Raw genomic sequence first — 19,735 nt, forward strand, 5'->3', positions numbered from 1 at the left:
CATGTAGTTTATATTAATGCATGCGTTTCACTAAATGTAAAAGGTGCTTACGTTCTATTTAAACCAGTTAAAAAAAAAACTGCACGACAGCTTGTTTTCTTCCATAATAAAACAGTTCTCAGTTGGGATGGACAGTTTGTACTGCAGAGTGGATAAAACGAGGTTTTCCCTCATCATTATCCTCTTTTATTAAGACGAATAAACTCACAAATGAACAAAACTACACAGCACTTAAGCACAGAAGTGCACACAAACTGCAGCAAAAAGCATTTTAGCTTTCCTACCCTAACACAGTTTGATGTCTAATCTTCGATGTTGCTGTTATTTTTTAGGTAAATTGGCAGCTTCATTCCCTTGAAAAGACTCAAAATGATGTCCAATTTAAAAACGCTAGAATTTTTAGAAATGGCATCGTTTGCCGCTCATACTGTCAAAAAAATGTCAACATTTGGACAATTTTGACACTTCACAAGACTGACAGCAACCTGTTAGCTTAGCTTAGCACAGGAAACAACAATCCTGGCTCCATCCAGACGCTCACTAGTTTTTGTTGTTATTGTTGTTTAACAAGTACAAAAAAACAAAAAATAATTTTTGGTCCACAAAGATTTTTCCTTTTTTTTTTTTTTTACACGCCTATTTTTGGTCTTCGTGCTAAGCTAAGTTAACCTCTGCTGGTGGTAGCATCAAATTCCACGTATCTATTTCATGGCCTGAAATATATTTTTTAAAAAGCCTAGCTTGTTTCCCAAAATGTGAATTTATTCCCTAAATCACACAGAAGAGGATCCGATACTCGACCTAGGCTGAAATCTGTGAGGACTTGCAAAAAACTTGAGTCTTAAAACTAAAAACATTTGAAGGTTTATTTCTTGTCCCACACACCTGTTTTCTTTTTTTTTCATTTGCATATTTTAACCACATCTTGTTGCCTTCTTCAGTGGATGGAGTCGCTCATCTGTAATGGGAAAAGTTAAGTTGTAACAACGTGACTTCGGTCGTCTGATAAAAGGGGGAACAACTGAGGAGGCCATGAGACTCTGTAAAATTTTTCACAAAGGAACTTATTTGTGGGATAACATCCTCAAACAAAAACACACATGGAAACACAACTTTTGATATACATTTTTTTTGTTTTTCACATTAAGTTTCAACGTTCAGTCGTTTCAATTGTCAGCATCCAAAGACTTGATTAAAACTTGTGACTTACCCTGGAGGACAACTCTGAACACCTGCAGTATCTGCTCCAGCCCACAGTTCAGTTCACAAGCTTTTTCTGTCGATGGGAATTTCCCAGAGTGCACCTCTGGGACCAGTTTCAATCTTCCCGTCCCAGATCAGCACTGAAAGCCGTTTGTCTGTTTGCAGATCCCGACCACCGTCCGCTCCATCCACCAGGATAAGATCCTGTCCCTCAGACAGCAGACTCAGTTCCTCTGGGAGGCCTACTTCTCGTCCGTGGAAAAGATAGTGCTGACCACACTGGAGGTGAGGATTCAACACTAACACACAACCGTCCTTTCTCTCCTGCTCCTCCATCACCGTTTTATCTCTCAGAGGGGCCGCTGTGTCACAGCAGACTCTCTGCAATCTCCGCTTTACTGTCGGGCCAATTTTTGCTGTCTGTGGTCTGAGACTAAACGCAAGATTGAAGCGGGCAGAAAAGGACATTTCAGCACATGTTGGGGAATGTCTCACAAGCATTTTATGTTATGTGTATCTTTTATGCTTTCTACAAGAGGTATTAGTAGAGGTATTACATGTAGAGATGGTTATTAGTAATAGGATTAGTGTTTAATCACACATGCAGTTTCAGGCCACACAATGGTGGAAAAGTCATTCTGTGGATACCGCCAGTGGTATTTTAGAATTTGAATTCATTCTTCTGGTTTTCCCTCTGATGTCCTCACAGATAGTGTTACTGTTTTGCTAACTGCTAACTTCCAACTAGTGCCAAACACTTGTCAACGGATAGCTAGTTCTGATCGGTTCCTACACAGTTGAAACATATTACCCGCAGCCTGCGTTAAGACCTGTGTGGAGGTAGACGGGGTTCGGACAAAAACTTTTTAAAGAACTTTGTTTGAAGCCTGCTGACACCGTAAATTAACACCTTCCATCCCAGCACGCGTGCGTTGTAAACTCATGGTCCCGACTCTGAAGTTTGTGTGTTTTGACAAGTTTTAAAAGATGGATTAATACTTTTTCCACCCACCATGAAAGCAGGCTGCTGCTGGATCCACGCCGACCACAGCTGCTGTTCTCCGTGAAGGACAAACCCACAAACCACAGAAGACAGATTTAGGTGGGATGTCACTTTAAGTCCAGACGCCTCCCTCCCTCCCTCTGACCTCGCATCGCCGCGCGCCCGAAGCTTTTGTTAACAACGATCCGGTTAAGAAAAAAATTTGTGACTGGAAAAAAACTATTTATCCGTCCAATCCCCAGCCCTCATTATTCAGTTTAAACAAGTTGTTTATAGATGCAGGGATAACACCTGGGCTTACTGTTCGCCTTCACGCCGTGGTTACAAATGTCTTCCTCTTCCCGCCCCGCGCATCCCATCACGCATTTCATTTCCTCTCTCGCCGCACCGCTAAAGCCTCGGAGCGAGATTACCGTCGACGCCGCAATCTTACTTATGGTATCACCTCGCCATATCTCACACACAAAGCACCAACACACTCTTGAAAACACACAAAGTAATGCGTCATGGCTTCAGTGTGTGGAGTCTTCAGGTTTTAGCCTGCTCTACATCTCTGGTGTTTGCTATCACACACACACAGTTGGAAACACATCTCCATGTGTCAAGGTGTGTCAGCGCAGATACACACGGTACCACCCGGGCATAACCTCGCTGACATGTTGTCACTCAGCACTAAAGAGCAAGGTGACACTCTGGAAAGTCTCAGCGTGACTCAGAGTGTGTGTGTGTCTGTGCTCGCATTTGCACACAGCGAGGGCTAAACGCTTATTCCTGACTGACTGGCCTGTAAAAAGCAGGCGAGTGGTGGGAGAAAGGGGTGAAGAGGAGCAGGGGTGACGCATGTAAATGGCGTTGCCGTGGCAGCCCGCGAGATAACGAGCGACATGGTTTATTCATCCTGTCGAGGCTGCGACCCCCTGCGCCACCCTCCTCCTTCCCGTCCTCCTCTTCTCCTTCCTCCTCACTGCGGATCCGCGATGATACACAACACACACACGCTCCGACATCTTGACAGATTGAATCTCCTCACAAACACACTTTTTATTGACTTCCCACATCCACTCCAAACTCTCAGCGTGTGTGTGTGCGCAGGAGGGAAACAAGAGTTAAACCTATCACGCCGCGTTTCCTGTCAGGAAGCGGACGCGTTTCGACCAATCACAAGGTCAATATAGGGCCGGCGCCGGCGCTGCCGGTGCACCTATTAAACTCACCTATTAAAGCCGAGCTCACAGTGTACTCCCAGAGAAGCAGGATTTATCTATCATGCTCTAATTGGTTGATTGTGGCTGTTCTGGGGCGAGATTGAGTCGTCCATCATGTCCCGACTGAGGGCTGCCGACGGGGGAGGAGCCGCAGCCATGCGAGCAAAATTGCCCCTCGTACGGTGCGAGGATGTCGGGGTTTTTAAGGTGGCGGGGCGGTGTTTTTATAGAGAACTTAACGGATTCCGAGTTAATCTGCTCGGTCGAGGTAAATGGTTATCGACTGCCCTCGGGGACGAGGGTAGAAGTCAAAAAATACTCATCCAATGCTGTTTTTTTTTTTTTTTTTTCTTCCCCCCTCTCTCAGCACATCCCCGCCTCCCCGTGAAGGATTTTCATGTTGCTTTCTGTCAATATCATTACAGTGACCCCCCTCCAGGTGTATCATTAATGTCTTTTTACTATTCAAACTCGGCCGGCTGACTCTTTTTTTCCTTTCATATATCCGGAGCCAGCAGCCGTCACCTCCCCTGATTCAATAGCGAAGCCATAAAATATGGCCGCGAAAAACCTGTGTCTGTTTTACTGAAGCAATTTAGCATGGCTCAAGGGCACGGCAGCAATATCTCTTTTCCTCTCTCTCCCGCCTGTTCAGCAAGCGGCCCCTGCGGGCGAGCCGAGGAAAACAGCTCCCATTCTCACGTCCGACCATTTGACTGACTGCTCTATTTGGGCGCAGGAAGGATGGAGGCAGGCCTGACTGACTGGTGCTCTTAGATACAGCTGATGACTTCGTCTGGCTCGTTCCCGATGGCCTCCATCTGTCCGTGTGACTGACCGGCGCTGATGCCTTTGACTTGCTGATCTGTTTACAAGGCGAGAAAAAACAAAAAAAAAAAAAAACAAGCCCCTCCGTTCGGTTTGTCTGCGGAGGAAACATCACACAATAACACAGATTTTTTTCAGCTCGGCTTTTGTGCCTCAGCGATTTCACTCTTGACACGATCGATAGCTGCTATTGAGGTGATACAAAGCAAACATTTGGAAGGCTCAGCCGGCTTCTAACTTTCATCTCGACGCCTACAGACTCACTTTTATATCAGTTTTTTCCTGCCGCCCTAATTCACTGACTGGGTTTTGAATAATACTCTGAATATCGTCCCGAATCGAAAAAATTAGGTTATTGAGAAGTTGGAACATTAGCCGTGTTGGCATTCATTCACATTTATTACTATCTCTTCTTCTTTCCCTTTTTTTTCTGTGTGTGAAAAACTCATTTCGCAGTGTGAAATGTTTTATAGGTGCGATTACAAGGCTCATTGATCAAATCCTTAATATTTCATCCGCCGTAATCTGAAAGGCAAGCGTTTGTTCCTTTATCAGCGCAAATATGTCTGATTTTTACGAGTCTCCAGTGATTGGAGGGGAGCCTTATTCAAACGTGGGTTTAGTGAGGGTTTTTTTTTTTTTTTTTTTGGTAACTTGCTGTCTTGAACTGAGAAGGAAGCCTCACAAAACGGGAAAGCGGCCTCTGGTATACAGAGATTCCACGGCACGAGTTTGATCCTGGCAACACACAAGTCTGTCCGGTAATGTGGCTGTCAGAGCAACACAAATCATCAAGAATTCCTTTAGAGTCAGATCAAACTTGTTTTTCCCCAGTCTGTCAGCAAATGTACGTTCTTTTTCTGTTGGATTTGTTCGTTAACGATTGTTCTACATGTCCATCATCTTGTATGTACAGCGTACTCTCTGTGATGTCGGTCACGTACAGTATTCAGTACGTATGGATTAATTTCCTTTGATGAATCTTCGACATTAAAACTAAAGACTTGGGAGTGAAGCAGCTGTCGAGTCGACTAATGATTGTCCACAGGAGATAAAGTGTATAATTGGGTTTTTGAAGAAGGTTCTCAGTCATCCAGGTCGCAGTAATGACGTGCTGTATCATAGGCAACTGGACTTGGTTCAGTTTCTTTAAGACGCTTCACCTCTCATCCAAGAGGATTCTTCAGTTCTGACTGAACAAACTAATTACCACCACGCAGCACCAATATAATTGGGTTCTACCTGTCAGGGAGGGGCATGCTTAAAGAAAAGCAAAAATAAATTAATCCATGAATTAGGCATTAGGCAATTATGCATTAGGCATGAACCATCAAAATAAATGTCCTGAGGTCTCCTTCAGTATGTCCAATTGTGTGATGCCTTCACCAAAAAAAAAAGGAGAAGGAGATACTTTAGGAAGAGCAGCAATACCTACACAATTAGAGTGTTGATTTTTATCTCTGCGGTCTCTAAGAAGTTTATTTGTTGGTTCGTTTTCTTGTCTAATGTGTCTGATTCTCTTTCCCTGTGCAGATCATCCAGGACCGAGTGTTGGAGCACGGCTCCAGGAGCAGCCTGATGTGGAACAGTCACCCCGGGGGACTCTTCGCCCTGCCGCAGTACTCTGGATACCTTGGAGACTTCCCCTTCTACTACGCCACACTGGGTCAGTAACACACACACACACACACACACAGCTGAACTGTACAGGAGGGCTGTTACATAACAGCAATCCACACCTCTACTGTACACACCTGCACAGCGACGAACTGATCCGTAAAGGTTGGTCAGAAAAGTTTCTCCTGAGACGTCTTCGGCATCGATCATTCCAGCACCAGATGGTTTATCACACTTCTTTTACAAGAAAGCACTTTGTTTTTTTCTGTGGATTTTCTGGACCTTGTCAGAGCAGCAGAAATATGGCCTCCAGCCCTGATCTACTGCCCTCCTCGAACGGCTGCGTCTAGCAGCAAGTGGAGTGGAGGAACGGGCCTTTGACGGATGTTTGTGTTAGTCCTGCCGACGCACCAGCCCGTCCATCATCGGGTTTTCGAGTCAGCATTGCTACTACTGCTGCCTCTACGGTTCAGCAGCGCCGAGTTTTTCCCCCCGCTGCCACATATTTGTGACCCGGGAACCTCCCTCTCCATCCCTCGCTTCTTCACTCCATCATCATCGGCACACGCTCAAACACAGAGGCGGTGATAGCACGATGCCCAAATTCAGTTGATCGAGCACCGGGGCGGACAGCCGATATTAAAATGGATGAGCACGGTGGATTACGGCGCCGGCGAGTTTATTTGTTTGTCGAAGAGGAAGCGATTAAAACCGGGATGGGGCGTTTAGGAGACGGTGGCTTTTCTCTGATGGGTAAAAAAGTGAAATCAAAGAGGCGAAGTTTGTTTTCAAGTGACACTTGTTCTCTGGGAGCAAATAACAAGATTCTGACAGACGCAGCAGGAGCGCGGTTTCTTTCTGTTGCCTTTGTAGAATTAATGTTTCATTTAGAAGCTCACAACAGTATCTGTACTTGAGAATGATAATCCAGTCGGTCACCAGAATAAGATGCAGTGACCCGTTTCAAGACTGCAGTTCGGCATTTGTAAGCGTGATGTCACTGGATCTTATTGAAGGAGACCGAGGGACAATTTACAGCTGTGTGTCGCCACAAAAAACTGGTATGCTGAGTCTTCAGGACAACTCCAAATCTGGACGTCTCCAGAGTGTTTGTCGTGACTAAAACAGGTGTTTTTGATAGGACTTAAGGGTATTTCCTGCTGTGTTTGTGTCACCAAAAACTGACATTTTTGACGAGAAGTAAGGACTCATCCCAGACATATCCAGCTGTGTCTGGCATCAAAAAAACACAGGAATTCTCCAGCATGTTGGTCTTTTTTTTTGTCAAAGTTTTTATGGTTGTCACAGTAAACCTAAGGTTTTTTTTAACGAGACTTCAGGACATCCCCGGCAATGTTTTTGGTGCCCGAACCGATTAAATCAAAACATGTTCTTTCCCTAACCTTAACATAAGCAGAGCCTCGCCACAGATTAAAGTAGATAACTGGACTTCGTTGCAACATAAAGAAATGTCGAACATATTTTTTTAGGCAGTTAGGTTGAAAAAATCCCATCTGATTAAAGATATTTTACAAACAATTCAACTTAATAATCAAAAATAATGGCAGAAAATCAAAGATAACAGTACCTAACAGTTGAATTAATGGTCATTTAAATTCTGTTTCTCTAAATTAAATCATTAAACTTACTGCGTAACTTCCAAGACACCTGGACCGTGACCAAAAGTTTGCGGACAATACAAAAAGACTTTGGAGCCTTTCTGCAGGCTTTTTCTCCCATTCAGGGGAGGTCGGCCATCGGTGTCGGCTGATTAAAGTCTGGGTGTCGTCCCCCCGAGCTGCTGGATGGGGCTTCAGGTCACGACTCCAAAACACGGAAACTTAATGAAACTGGAATGAGAATCTGTTGTCTTTTCTTGTGCACAGGCCTTCCCTCAAGTCTGTTGCTATAAAGTTGGAAGCACACTGTCGTCTAAAATTGGTAAATTGTTCCCATCCAGGTCTCTATCAAGGCATCACAAGATAAATGTGAGGGCCTGCGGGGAGGATTAACAGGATGCGAGGAAAGAAAAGAACGGTTTTGTTTGGATTTTAGTTGAACTTTGCTGTGTTCTTGTGAAATGTCGGGCGTTTTTGTCCCTCTCTGTGACAATCGGGCGCAAGTAGACATTCATCCAGGGGGTCATTTTAGAGGTCACGAGCCAAACTTCTCAAAATATCAAAATGAAATCTTTCCGTATTTGAAACAACGTACATAAAACAGGTGTGTCCATATACTTTTGGCCACGTAGCGTCTCTTTCTGGGTATTAAAAGTCCTCTAGTCCTAAATTAGCCTTTCGCGTTGCTGTAAACATTTAGCAGATGGGATGTGCTGATACAGGCTGTAATTAAAAGTAAAAAAGCCGCAGAGATTCAGGCGCTGAATGCAGAAAACATCTCCACATCCTCTAGGTTTTTGTTCAATATTTCATGAAAGTGTCTTCTAACGGGGCTTGTTGCACATTTACATCCCAGGTGTTTAGAGAAAAACTCTGCACACTCTTAACTTTCTCTCATCACAAGCTCACAGGAGAGAGTTTACCAAGTTTTTTTTTTTCTGCAGATATTTTCCTCATCATAAAAAAAGTTGCTCGGTGGCGGAAAGGAGAGCGTAATGCGTTCTCCTCTGCGCCATGCTTTGTTGGTTCGGGCTAGATTAGATTTAAATTAGGGGGGGAAAAAAAGTTGAACGTCCTCGATGATCCGTCTTGCTCAATATCTTATTTCCTGCTCATTTTCAGCCTCGATTACTCCGTCCCTACATCAAGTCAGAGTGAATTTAAAGTCACATCAGCACTTAGTCGTCTGCTCGGCGCGATGCAGATACAGCCGAAGAGTTTCCTAAAAATGAAATATTCAGTGATCAAGAGATGTGGCATTTTCAAAACACATTAACGTCGTTGAATATTTTAAGACGGGGGAGGGGGTGGGGGCCTTGAAATCGTAGATCCCTGACAATTAAATCATCTATATTTTTTGAACTGACTACAGACTCGATTCAAGTGATGTCTCTCACTGAAAATAGTTCTGAAGTGTCTGAGAATGAGAGCCTTCAGTTCTCCTCTCGGCCTTTGTTCTCTTCAAAGGGGCCTCAAACGGCACTGATGGCTGACGGTTCCAGCCGCCGCCGCTTATAGATTCATGACGCTGCGTTGATAAGGGACCGTCTGTCTTTCTTCTCTTGTGTTTCAGGTATTAAACCGTACCCGAAGTTCACAGCGGTCATCCACGCCGTCTCACCTCTGGTGTCCCAGTCTCAGCCCATACTGAAGCTCTTGGTGGCCGTGGCCAAGTCCCAGTACTGTGCACAGGTAAAGGGATTATTCGTGTGTGTGTGTGTGTGTGTGTGTGTGTGTGTGTGTATTTGTCCTCACTGCCGCATCTCCTGATGATCTCCACCCTGTGGCTCCACCTAAATGGCGCCCGCATTATGTGGCTCGTATTGGCATCGCATTTTCCGACCAGAGCAACAATAGCACTCATCCTCCATCTCCCTTTGTGTGTGTGTGTGTGTGCGCGTGTGTGTGTGTGTGTGTGTGTGTTAACCCTAGTGGATTGAATTAGAGTAGCAGTTTGTAGCGGTGCTACATCTGTCTCCATGGCAGCGAAAACCCCCTTCAGCACAGCTGGAGACGGCATGTATTGATTCCCCTGCCTGCTCCTTACCAGCACGGGAAATGAAATGGAATTTGCTCCCCAGTGGCTGGTTTTTTGTGTGTTTGTGTGAGTGTGTGAGAGTGTGTGTGGGTGTGTGTCTCTGTTTGTTTGTTTGGCCAGCAGAGCGTATGAGTAAGCGAGGTTGTATTTTGTGTAGGCGGGCTGCGTTTCCGTGCGCGGGCGTGCAGCTCCGCGGCTGTGTGTTGTGTGTTGTGTGTGCGCGCCGGTGTAATTGTTTGGCCCGTGGAATATAAAGTACGAGGATGTTTTTTACATGTGGGCAGACGCTTGTTACATGTGTGTACTTCCTACCTGCGTGCACTTTGTGTGTCGGCGGTTGTCCGTGTGCGTCTCAGAGCACATCCAGTCCAACGTGAACGTGTCGGCTCCTCGGACACGTGAAGGGCTCGGTTTCATTTGAAATGTTTCATACTAGTGAGCTTAATTTGCTTAATACCCTGTTTTGATTAATATAAGCAGATTGTTTACCCAATACTTTGTTTCTTAATGTCCAAAGAAAAACTAAATTCTCATGAGCTAAAAGCACATTCGATCCTAAATCTTAAATTTTGTCTTTGTCTACCAGCGGGACCTGCAGTCGGTGGCAGGAGGACTGATTCTGACTGATGTCTGTGTTCAGGAAATATTACTTTATCGACGGTTTAGGTTTGTGTTCCAGTGAGATGTTATTGAGTTTATAGTGATTTTTGCTCTTGTAAACACGACTGTCGCTGCTATTATTTAAAGCGTTAAAGGTGAACTATGTTGTTTTTCGGAAAGGCAGTCTAATCAGAAGAGAAAGATTTTTATTGACTGAACAAACTAAATAGACAAACTCTCTCGGTGTTCACGACTGAATAAACAAACTGATCTTAAAGGACAACACAATTTCCTACTGTTTGTCTTACATTTGGCGGACCCCGCCACCCCTCTGGCTTCACACAGAGTTCTGTAGACCTTATTTTCCCCTGAGAACAGCTTGTTTATTCACTTATGGAAAAGGTAAATATTTCTGAGTTTGTATTATCGCCTCTTTCATGTTGTTAATATTAAAGTCTGCGTTTGAAATTTCTTCTCCAAAAACTAAACAGAGCCCCTTTAAATTCTATTCCTGTACTGTTTTTTGGGTTTTTTTTTTATAATTTTGTAAAAAGCAATTATTTCGTAATGATAAAGAACTGAACCAACAAGGAGTACCAATAAGAATAGTAGTATTGATAAAAGCTAGCATTTTGTGATGGCCGTTGTACGTGCTGCCAGCAAAATCTTTAGGAGGGAGACAATACGATCTGTACTACTGATCCGATTACCGGACATGGCGATGTGGTAAAAAGTTCCAGAACAAGCGAGCAAGCGGCCCTTGAGCAGAGACATTGTTGTTTACTGTATCAAGGTAAAGAAAATGAATGTCGAGCTAAACGCGGTTGAGAACTTCTACAATTTAATTTAAAAATGAAGGCTGTGTGGCTGTTTAAAGCCGTAGAACAAGTGAGCATGTGGCACTTGAGTGGAGATTGTTGCATCAGCGTGCAAAATTAAGTTCATCGTCTAAATCCACGACTCACCTGAACAAAACAAAACAAAACAGGTGGAGTAGGGACTAGGATCATCTGAGATGCAGCATTCATTCTCAGAAATACTTTCTCATAACGGCAGGTTAAAAAATGAGTGAACTCCGTCCTCTTCTCAACTGTTGTGGAGTTGCTTTTGTGTTCGTGTTCGCTCGAGAGCCAGGTACACGGCCGGGTTGTTTTTTCTTCCCCCATGCTCGGCGTGCAGAAAAAGAAAGAGGTGGTTGCTGCTGGGCTACGAGCGGATGAGGAAAGAAAAGGGATATAAATAAATGAATGGAAGGGGGAGAGAGGAAGAACACCGAGGAGGCTAAATTGGACACAAGAAAGCTTCTTGCCTTCTGACACAGCAGTGGTCTCCTGCTGCGAGTGTGTGCTCGTGTGTGAACGTGTGCACGAGGCGTTTCTTTCCTCGCGCTACATAAGCCAATGGTTTTCTTCGCCGTTTTTCCTGCACACACACACACACACACACACACACACAGGCGTACATGCACACCGTCGGCATCATGAGAGCTCGGAGGCTGGTGAGCTCACAGAGACGCCATCTGTCTTTCTAATCAAACAGGGATGGAGCCCTGTATGAGTGGATTAACGCCTCGTGTGTGTGTGTGTGTGTGTGTGTGTGTGTGTGTGTGTGTGTGTGTGCAGTGATCCACACTGTCTACCTGTTGTCGTCTTACAATGACAAACACTTTCTCTGCCTTTATGAACGGCGCTCGTTCCGTTCTTTTAATCTATATTTTGCTTTTTAATGATGAGATGATTTTGCCATTCATCAAACAGCTGTCTATTTTTTTTTTTTTTTTTAAACACACAGCTGCTGTAGGCATAAAGGCAGAACCTTAACGTAAGACATCCAAATGGCTCCCAGCTCATAATTCAGCAGGTCCAGTCAGGGCGCAGAGTCCCCGAGGGGAACCGCTGCTGCGTGTGACGTAGTTAATGTCAGAATAATGTGAGACTTTATTGATCCCTGCAGGGAAATTTTTGTGGTTCGCCTCCATCCTCTACGTCTGAGCGCAGTGTCGGCACAGTGGAACGAGGACGGATTATTTTACGGACTTGTGCAAGGACATTTCAGCAGGGCAGGTGTTTGCTGAATCTCAGCAGCTAAACTCTACTTGAGTACATGCTGATAATCCCTTTTACTTCACTTTATTACTAATTGGGCCTTCATTTAGACGGAGCACTATTTTTCAATCAGTTTTACACAATAAAGAAAAAAATTTGTCCTTAAAAAAACATTTTTGTTTGTCATGAATTAGTTATTTCTTTCACTTAGTTCAAAACATTTGTTCAGGGGCGCCGTTTAGCTCAGTTGGTAGAGCGCGCATCCAATGTGCCGAGGCTCTGCAGCGGACCTGGGTTCGACTCCCGGCCTGGGTCCCTTTGCTGCGTGTCACTCCCCCTCTCTCTCCCCCCGTTTCCTGTCATATCTTTAGCTGTTCTATCAATAAAACCATAAAAAAAGGCAAAAAAAAAGTCTTCAGAAATTAAAAAAAAATTCAATATGACTTAATTCTTTTTTACTCATCTTTTTGTTACTTGGTTTCAAACATTGAAAAAAATAGGAATTTCAGAAAAAAATATTTTTCACTGAATATTTTTCACTGGAAAAAATCTACCAAAACATTGTTTTCTCCTCAGTTTCATACATGAAAGAACATTTATCCTGTAAAAGAATTTTTTTTTTTACTGTCATGAATTAGTTTTTTCTTTCACTTGACCAAGTGAAAATGGTAAAAAAAAATCTATTAAAAGAAAAAAAAAATGTGCTTTTGTGATTTTTTTTTTCTTTCACTTTTTTTATGTCTTAATCTTCATAATTGTGTTTTTTATTCCTTTCACACAAGAAATTAAAAATAATTATACAGAAAAAAATCCACATAGTTTTTTAAAAATTGGTTCCACACAGAAAAAAATAAAATAAAATTCTCATGAAAAAACTTTTTTTTTTTACTCCGTCTCACAAATGAGAAAAAAAAAATGCTCTTGAAAAAAAATTTAATTAAGGAACTTAGAAAGTTCCATCTGGCAAAACTTATTTTCCCCATTAGATCGCAAGTCATAAAATAAAAAAAATTCATGAGAGTTAAACAAACATTTCCTTACACTTTTTATTTTGGGTTTTTGATATTAAAAAAGGCTGCAAAACACACACACACACAAACCACCCTCGAAACTCTGTAAATACCAATCTTACCACAGCCCCTTGCAAACCACTTCAACAAATCCAGCGATTGACAGGCCTGTTTGAAGTTGTTTGTTTGCCGATCAACAAAGTTTAAGAAGGTCCTCGAGAAGAACCGGCTGAGATGTAAGAATGTAAATATGAATTTTATGGGCAGACAGAAGTCATGTTGTGTGTGTGTCTATATGTGTGTACCTCATCTTATATTAATGAGGTCTGCAGTAGAAGAGCAGTAAATGGTGAAGGTTAACACCATGTGTCATTTCCACGCTGGCTGACCCTCAGGTTGCCAAACAGCCGTCCAAGTCGCACAAAAAACACGATGTGACCGTGGCAGTGGAACACGACTCCTTCATGTAAAACAACCATCTTGACTGGAGGTGGAGCGTGAATCACGGGCCGGGAAAATGTGTTCGGCAACGTGGCGTAGGCAGAAATGAAACCTGACAAATGTGGCGTGATTGATTACGGGCCGAGTTGTACAAACCGTTCTGGAACCATAATTGGAAATATTTTATCACTTCGGTTGCCCTTCTGGCTCTTTAACATTCAATCAGCCTGTAATAAGGTGACATTTATCGTGCCACGGGTCACGTAAATGTCACATGTTCAGCGGGTTGATTCGGGGAGCACGCTGGGGAGTGTTGTTTTTGTTCCGAGGAAATCAAATTAGACACAATGCAGCTAGTTAGCGTGCTTAATAAGATCTTATCCGTCTGCTTTCTTTTCAGATCATCGTCCTGTGGAACTGTGACAAGCCTCTCCCTGCTAAACACCGCTGGCCCGCCACCTCCGTGCCCGTCATCGTCATCGAGGGGGAGAATAAGGTGAGCCTCGACACCACACCTCTCAGGTGTTGATCACTTTCTGAATCACTCATCTCATGCGGCACTCTCAGAAACTGCAAAGCTACTGTATCTCCACACATTTTTATTCAGTCTGAAGGTTTCTGGGAGTTAATGAGTTTCGATTTGTGCCGCGCTGATTCCATTAAAGGACAGTTTGTGTGGTTTTAATTAAAGCTTAGTAATGAGAATATATACACTGAGAGGCTATTGCGGGAAGATAAGGAGAATATAAACTGAAGTAGCATTTATTTACTTTTCATGTATATTCTGCTGCTCCTTCTCGACTTTAATCACAACAAAGGATCTGATTAAATGAAGAAGGTGGCGCAATTTCTCTGGAGAAAGCACGCCGCAGCATTGATTTGATTATGTCTCAGGTTTGATTCTTCTTAATGTGCCCAATAATTCACGACTCATCATATCCGTGCCGCCATCTCAACTTCATAATGAGGAAATGGTTGTCTATAGGGACGCGACGACGGATTATATTTCATTATGTCCTGTGTATTTTCTCATTGTATCTGGATGTGGGTGAGTGTATACGAGGTAACGCGTCCTCTCAAGAGTTTCCGTGAGGCAGGCATTGCTCGACGCCGGTCGCTCTAGACAGCAATCTCCAACCGTCTTCCATCACAAGTGAAGGGAGACGGATCATCTCTCAAATCCACGCCAGGCGAGGATCCAACATCCGTGTGCCCCGACTCCATTTACAACTGGTATAACCTGGTATTATGTGTTCTGTATCTGGATGGGTTATCCAGTTAAAAGATAAAAAACAATTCTTACCCTTGTTGAGCCTGGATCTTTGTCCTCAGTGAGAAACTCAAGCCCCAGACTCCCTTAAAAAATCACCGCATTTTTGAGATTGTTGAGTTAGGAGAAACTTTATAAACCTTGTAAAATGATGTCTACATCAGTTTTTTAATTATCCGTTCCCTCTTGCAAATTCGGCATATGTAATACATCAAATTATTCCAATCTTTGTTTAAAACCCTTCTGTCGGGTCTGCCCGGTTTGTTGCAACGTCGCCACGTAGACTCCTTTGTGACTAGATAAAATATATGCTTTGTTGACAGCAGATTAGCTGCACAGGTGAGTCGAGCACACGCTTATTTCTTCCTTGATATGGTTCCTTTTCCACCCGGCTCAGCTACACTGAGGACGGCAAGCAACGGCTCTGAGAACAGCTTTTCTTTTAATATTGTAAATATTAAAATTCAGAGTTTTGAATGTCCTTCTCTTAGAACTGCAGAGTGCTCCTTTAAAATATGACTCAGAGCTTTAAAGAAAACCAAGAGAAATCCACCTAGAAATAATGTTTTTTTTTCACGTGGGCGATATCTGCTCTCTTTCCTTTTGACTGACTGCCACAGAAGACACGTTTGTTTTTATAGAGTTACGCCTCCAGCCAGACATAAACCAGAGCCCGGAGCCCATGAGCATACCTCAGTGGCATTTATTATGACAACCGCGTTAGGCTCCGACGCTGAAGACTCTGCCCCCGTCACAGGGGTTTGTTGTGTTTATCTCGACCCCCCCCGTGACCTCTCGTTGTCAGAGTCGAAGGTCAGACAACACGGGGGACGAAATCTGCCTTGAGCTCGCTTTTTTTCTTTTTTTTTTTTTTTACAATTTCCAAGCTCAAGTTTTGAGCTTGTCGGGAAAACGGGATCCGGTCGGCTCATCTGTATTCCGAGACGTGTTGACTCATCCGATGGCGTCCTCTGCTCTCCTGCGAGGACCAAACTTCAGCTGCCAATCAGAAGAAGTGGTTCTCACATCAGCGTCAGTCACCCGGCGGTGGGCTCGGTTTATGGTTTACCTCTCCTCGTGGCTCTGAGTGGTTTCTACCAAGCTGTCAATCACAGCGGGGGAGGCCTCCGCGTGAGGCTGTGTGTCCGTGGAAAGCGAGCAGAACAGGCTTAGCGTACTGGTGTGTGTGTGTGTGTGTGTGTGTGTGTGTGTGTGTGTGTGTGTGTGTGTGTGTGCGCGCGCCAGGCAGCCTGTGGTTTGTTGTGGTTGCGGCGGGTTCTGTGTTTACTGTGGCGAGCCAAGCTGTGTTCCTCCGCCCCACAGAGGAAGAGAGGGGAGGGATGCTTTTTTATCCCATATCGCCATTTTTTTTTTTCTTTCCAGCCACTTTCTTCCTGATCCCGTCTCTCTTTCATCCCCCTTCCTTACTCACCGATCCTCTTTCTCTTTCTCCCTCTTCCTCTTTCTCCCTCTTCCTATCGCCTTCTTTGTGCTTCTCTTATTCAAGGCCTCCTCCCTCACCTCGGGATCGTGGCCAGAATCATGGAAACGCTAAGATCACGAGTCTAAACTCCTCCGTTGCGCCCCCTTCCCCCATCATTTATTCAATTATCTCAAACTTCTCATTTTATTTCTTCAGTCCAAAGTAAAATTTTAGCGTCAGGTTTTTATTTCCCAACATTAAAGCCTGAATCAAAGCCCCTCCACGCTGCATGCTTAAATCCCTGTTGTAAGTATTTATTTATTTACCTTGTTGACCCAAAAGAAGTAGAATTTAAATATATTTAGTCTAAAAATACCAGACTCAGCCTCCCATAAAAACAACAAAACACCACCATGTCTAGGTTTTTTAACTGTATAATTAAAACTTCCCTACAGGTTTCTTTAAGAAAAACTTGTTGAGTTGCAGAAGGAAATGGAAGTTTTCAGGGAAAGACAACACAATCAACGTTTAAAAAAAGAACTGAGTTTAAAATGTCGAGTTTTTCAACCTGGATCTCATTCTGATGATAGACAATATTCATAATCAGGTGGGGAAGCTGGACTGATGAGCTGTAATCATATAAATGTAGAGAATCTGATGTATTGCTATCATTTCACCACCTCCTGATTGATCAGCAGCTGAGAAGGTGGTGGATCGTGAAAATCTAGAGGGACGTGTTTCAAGTTAAAACATCATATTTGCGAATCCGTTGGCTCACGTTGGCCTTAAACTGCTTCATAGCTAACATTATCGTTTCATTAAATTAAGTGCGTTTCACTTCCAGGCTTAAAGATTTTCCAAGATGTGTGTTGATCCTCCGCAGCTCCAAAAAATTTGAAATGATGTCCGGGTTCAGAACGAGTTGGATTTGACAAATTGACACGATGCTTTCAAGTTCTTATAGTGATAGTATCGTGAATATGATGTTAAAATGAGTGGTAACTGATAACATGTGTACACTGTACATGGCTGTCATCAGGGTAAAGTGACTAGCTGTAACTATGGTAACAACTGTGACACAGGGGCAACACAAACTCGGTGCGTCTCTCTGTAAAAGACAGACCACCCTTCGGGTTTCGGGTTGGTTTCTGATGTTTGGTTCGGGGAGAACTCTTGGCTGAACTCTTGAGGGAACAGGGAGATGTGGCAGCATTGTTGGTTTTTGATGTTTTCATTGTAACAATAAAAAAAACATGACGCCAGTCTCATCCTCGAGGACGTTGCGCTCTGCCGTCTTCTCTGGCACGGCGTCCAGAACGCTGGTTGATTTAAGCCGTGGGAGAATCCCGGCACAGCTTAATATGGCTTACACACTGTGGTGGTCCTCCTCTGTCCTCTCGGCGTCTCTCCTCTGCTGCTGTCCTTTTCGAGGGGAGTCGAAGCGCTGGAGGCAGATTCCTGCTGTAAGAGCTCACATTCCTGGAGAGCTCCAGGAAGCCCCAGGCTAATATGTCGCACTTCTAACGTTACAAACCATCCGGGGGTTGGAAACACCAGCCTCTCATCTTCTCTTTGTCTTTTATTCGGTCTCTCTCCCTCCCCCCCTTTTTTTTTTCCTCGCTGTTTGTCTCGCTGTCACTCCCCCACCTCCCGTCTCCTTTCTTTGCTCTCTCTCCAACTCTTCTTCACCGGTATTGTCTCTGACACGTTCTGCTAAAAACAAAGTGGGAAACAAGGAGAAGCAGAGCGATGGGACTGTTTTGTTCCTCTGTTTATGCGAGCGGGGGAAATTACAGCAGTAATGATGACACTTGAAATGAGAGGGAGGTTTTTCTCCTCTTCCCTCTCAAATCTCCTTTTCTTCGTCTGTAAATACAACTGTCACTCACACGTCTGCTCCTCCACACTGTTACAGCGCGAGTGACAGGCTGAACTTTCAGCTGCTGTTGTTGCCTCTGGAGGGTTTTTAGGAAAAAAAGGAGACGTAGATGGTACTTGACCTCATCGACAGCTCTGTCAAGGCTCCGCTGTGTGAAGTGGTGGGAGACGTGCATGTAAAATTAAGATCTGGATATCCGTGGTTATAACTTTATTGTGGTTATTACTTATTACTTTATTCTTTGCTGCATAAACAGTGAACCACCGGATTTGAGTACCAAGTGAAAAAAAAAAGAGTTCAGGGGGAAAAAACTTTGTGTGTGAAAATTTTTTTTAGGAGAATATTTTTTTTTTTCAGGTTAAACTTTCTCAGGAAAATATTTTATTTTTTTTTTAGATTTTTTTTTTTTCACAGGATTTTCTTTTTTTCTTTTTTTTTTTTTAGGAGATTTTTTTTTTTTTTTCAAGCTAAAAGATTTTTTCAAGAGGATAGTTTTCAGGTTTTTTTTTTCCAGGATTTGTTTTTTTCCCCACATGTGAAATAGAGTGGAAAAGGGGGGGGGGGGGGGGGGGATAAATGATAAACACTTGTACATTTGTAAAAACTATTAAATAAAAAAAAAAATAGTAGTCTGAAATTTGCTGGAAAACTGAAACCTGTGCAAAATAATGAAAACCTGTCCTTCGTCCATGAACAGACAGATTAGTGTTGAAACAGTAAATCAACCAACAAAAAATCTAAAAAAAATATGTGTCATTTATCAGGCAGAAAGGTGTGAAATTTGGAAGTTCCAGTTTTCTTTATGTGAAGATTTGTTAAGTGTTGGCTATTGAACACCTGGCAGACAGGTGTGTAGGAAAACGCACTGAAAGCATTGAATTCCTGCACCATGTTTATTAGAAATGCAGTTTATTCAATTCGATCTCGATCTGTTGCCACAATCTGCAACAACCAATCAAACACTCACAATAAGAATGTTTTTATAAATAAATCATCGATACAAATCTTTGCCTTTTGGACAGCTGGTTAAATAAAACAAGCGTTTCAAAGACATCAGCGTGTTAACTGGGACATTATGTGCACGTTCAGTATTTTCTAACATTTTATGTTTAGAAGTCATCATTAGCTGCAGCTCTGGGCTGAATAACAGGCTGTGCACAGCTTGACGGTATAGAGCCATTTATTCTCGCTTTTTTCCGCAGCGTTAGTTGTTGTTCTCGGCTGTAGGAGTGATGAAGACCTGTTGAGAGTGGGGTCACTCCGCTGGAGCGCAGCAGGCGGACAATACCAGGTGTTTCCAGAGAAAAGAGGTCAACAGTGACTATTCTTAAATGTAAATGTAATGGCTTTCCAGTGCAGGTGATGTTTTTAAAAGTATTCTCGCTGAGGCCTGACCTTCACAGCACCGAGTAACTAGTTGTTCCGGGCTGTTAACATGTGTGCGCGTGAATACGTTGTGTTATCCGGATGTGTTTGTTTGCCTTGCCATTAAAGCCGTGCATTCGTGAGAGGTTTCTCGTTTGTGTGGGAGGGTTGTTCGAGTTCGAGCGCACA

General features: G+C 43.4%; 1 protein-coding gene across 1 annotated transcript in view; it reads left to right on the plus strand.

Moving 5' to 3' along the window:
- Positions 1-19,735, plus strand: part of ext1b (exostosin glycosyltransferase 1b) — a 126,882-nt gene that overhangs the window by 96,892 nt on the left and 10,255 nt on the right. The window contains exons 4-7 of the mRNA XM_030411729.1: positions 1,369-1,488; positions 5,773-5,905; positions 9,049-9,167; positions 14,010-14,105. Coding sequence (XP_030267589.1) covers positions 1,369-1,488; positions 5,773-5,905; positions 9,049-9,167; positions 14,010-14,105 — 468 coding nt within the window. The remainder of the gene's footprint in view (positions 1-1,368; positions 1,489-5,772; positions 5,906-9,048; positions 9,168-14,009; positions 14,106-19,735) is intronic.

Source organism: Sparus aurata, chromosome 3 (assembly GCF_900880675.1).
Source record: "Sparus aurata chromosome 3, fSpaAur1.1, whole genome shotgun sequence".
Taxonomy (NCBI): Eukaryota; Metazoa; Chordata; class Actinopteri; order Spariformes; family Sparidae; genus Sparus; species Sparus aurata.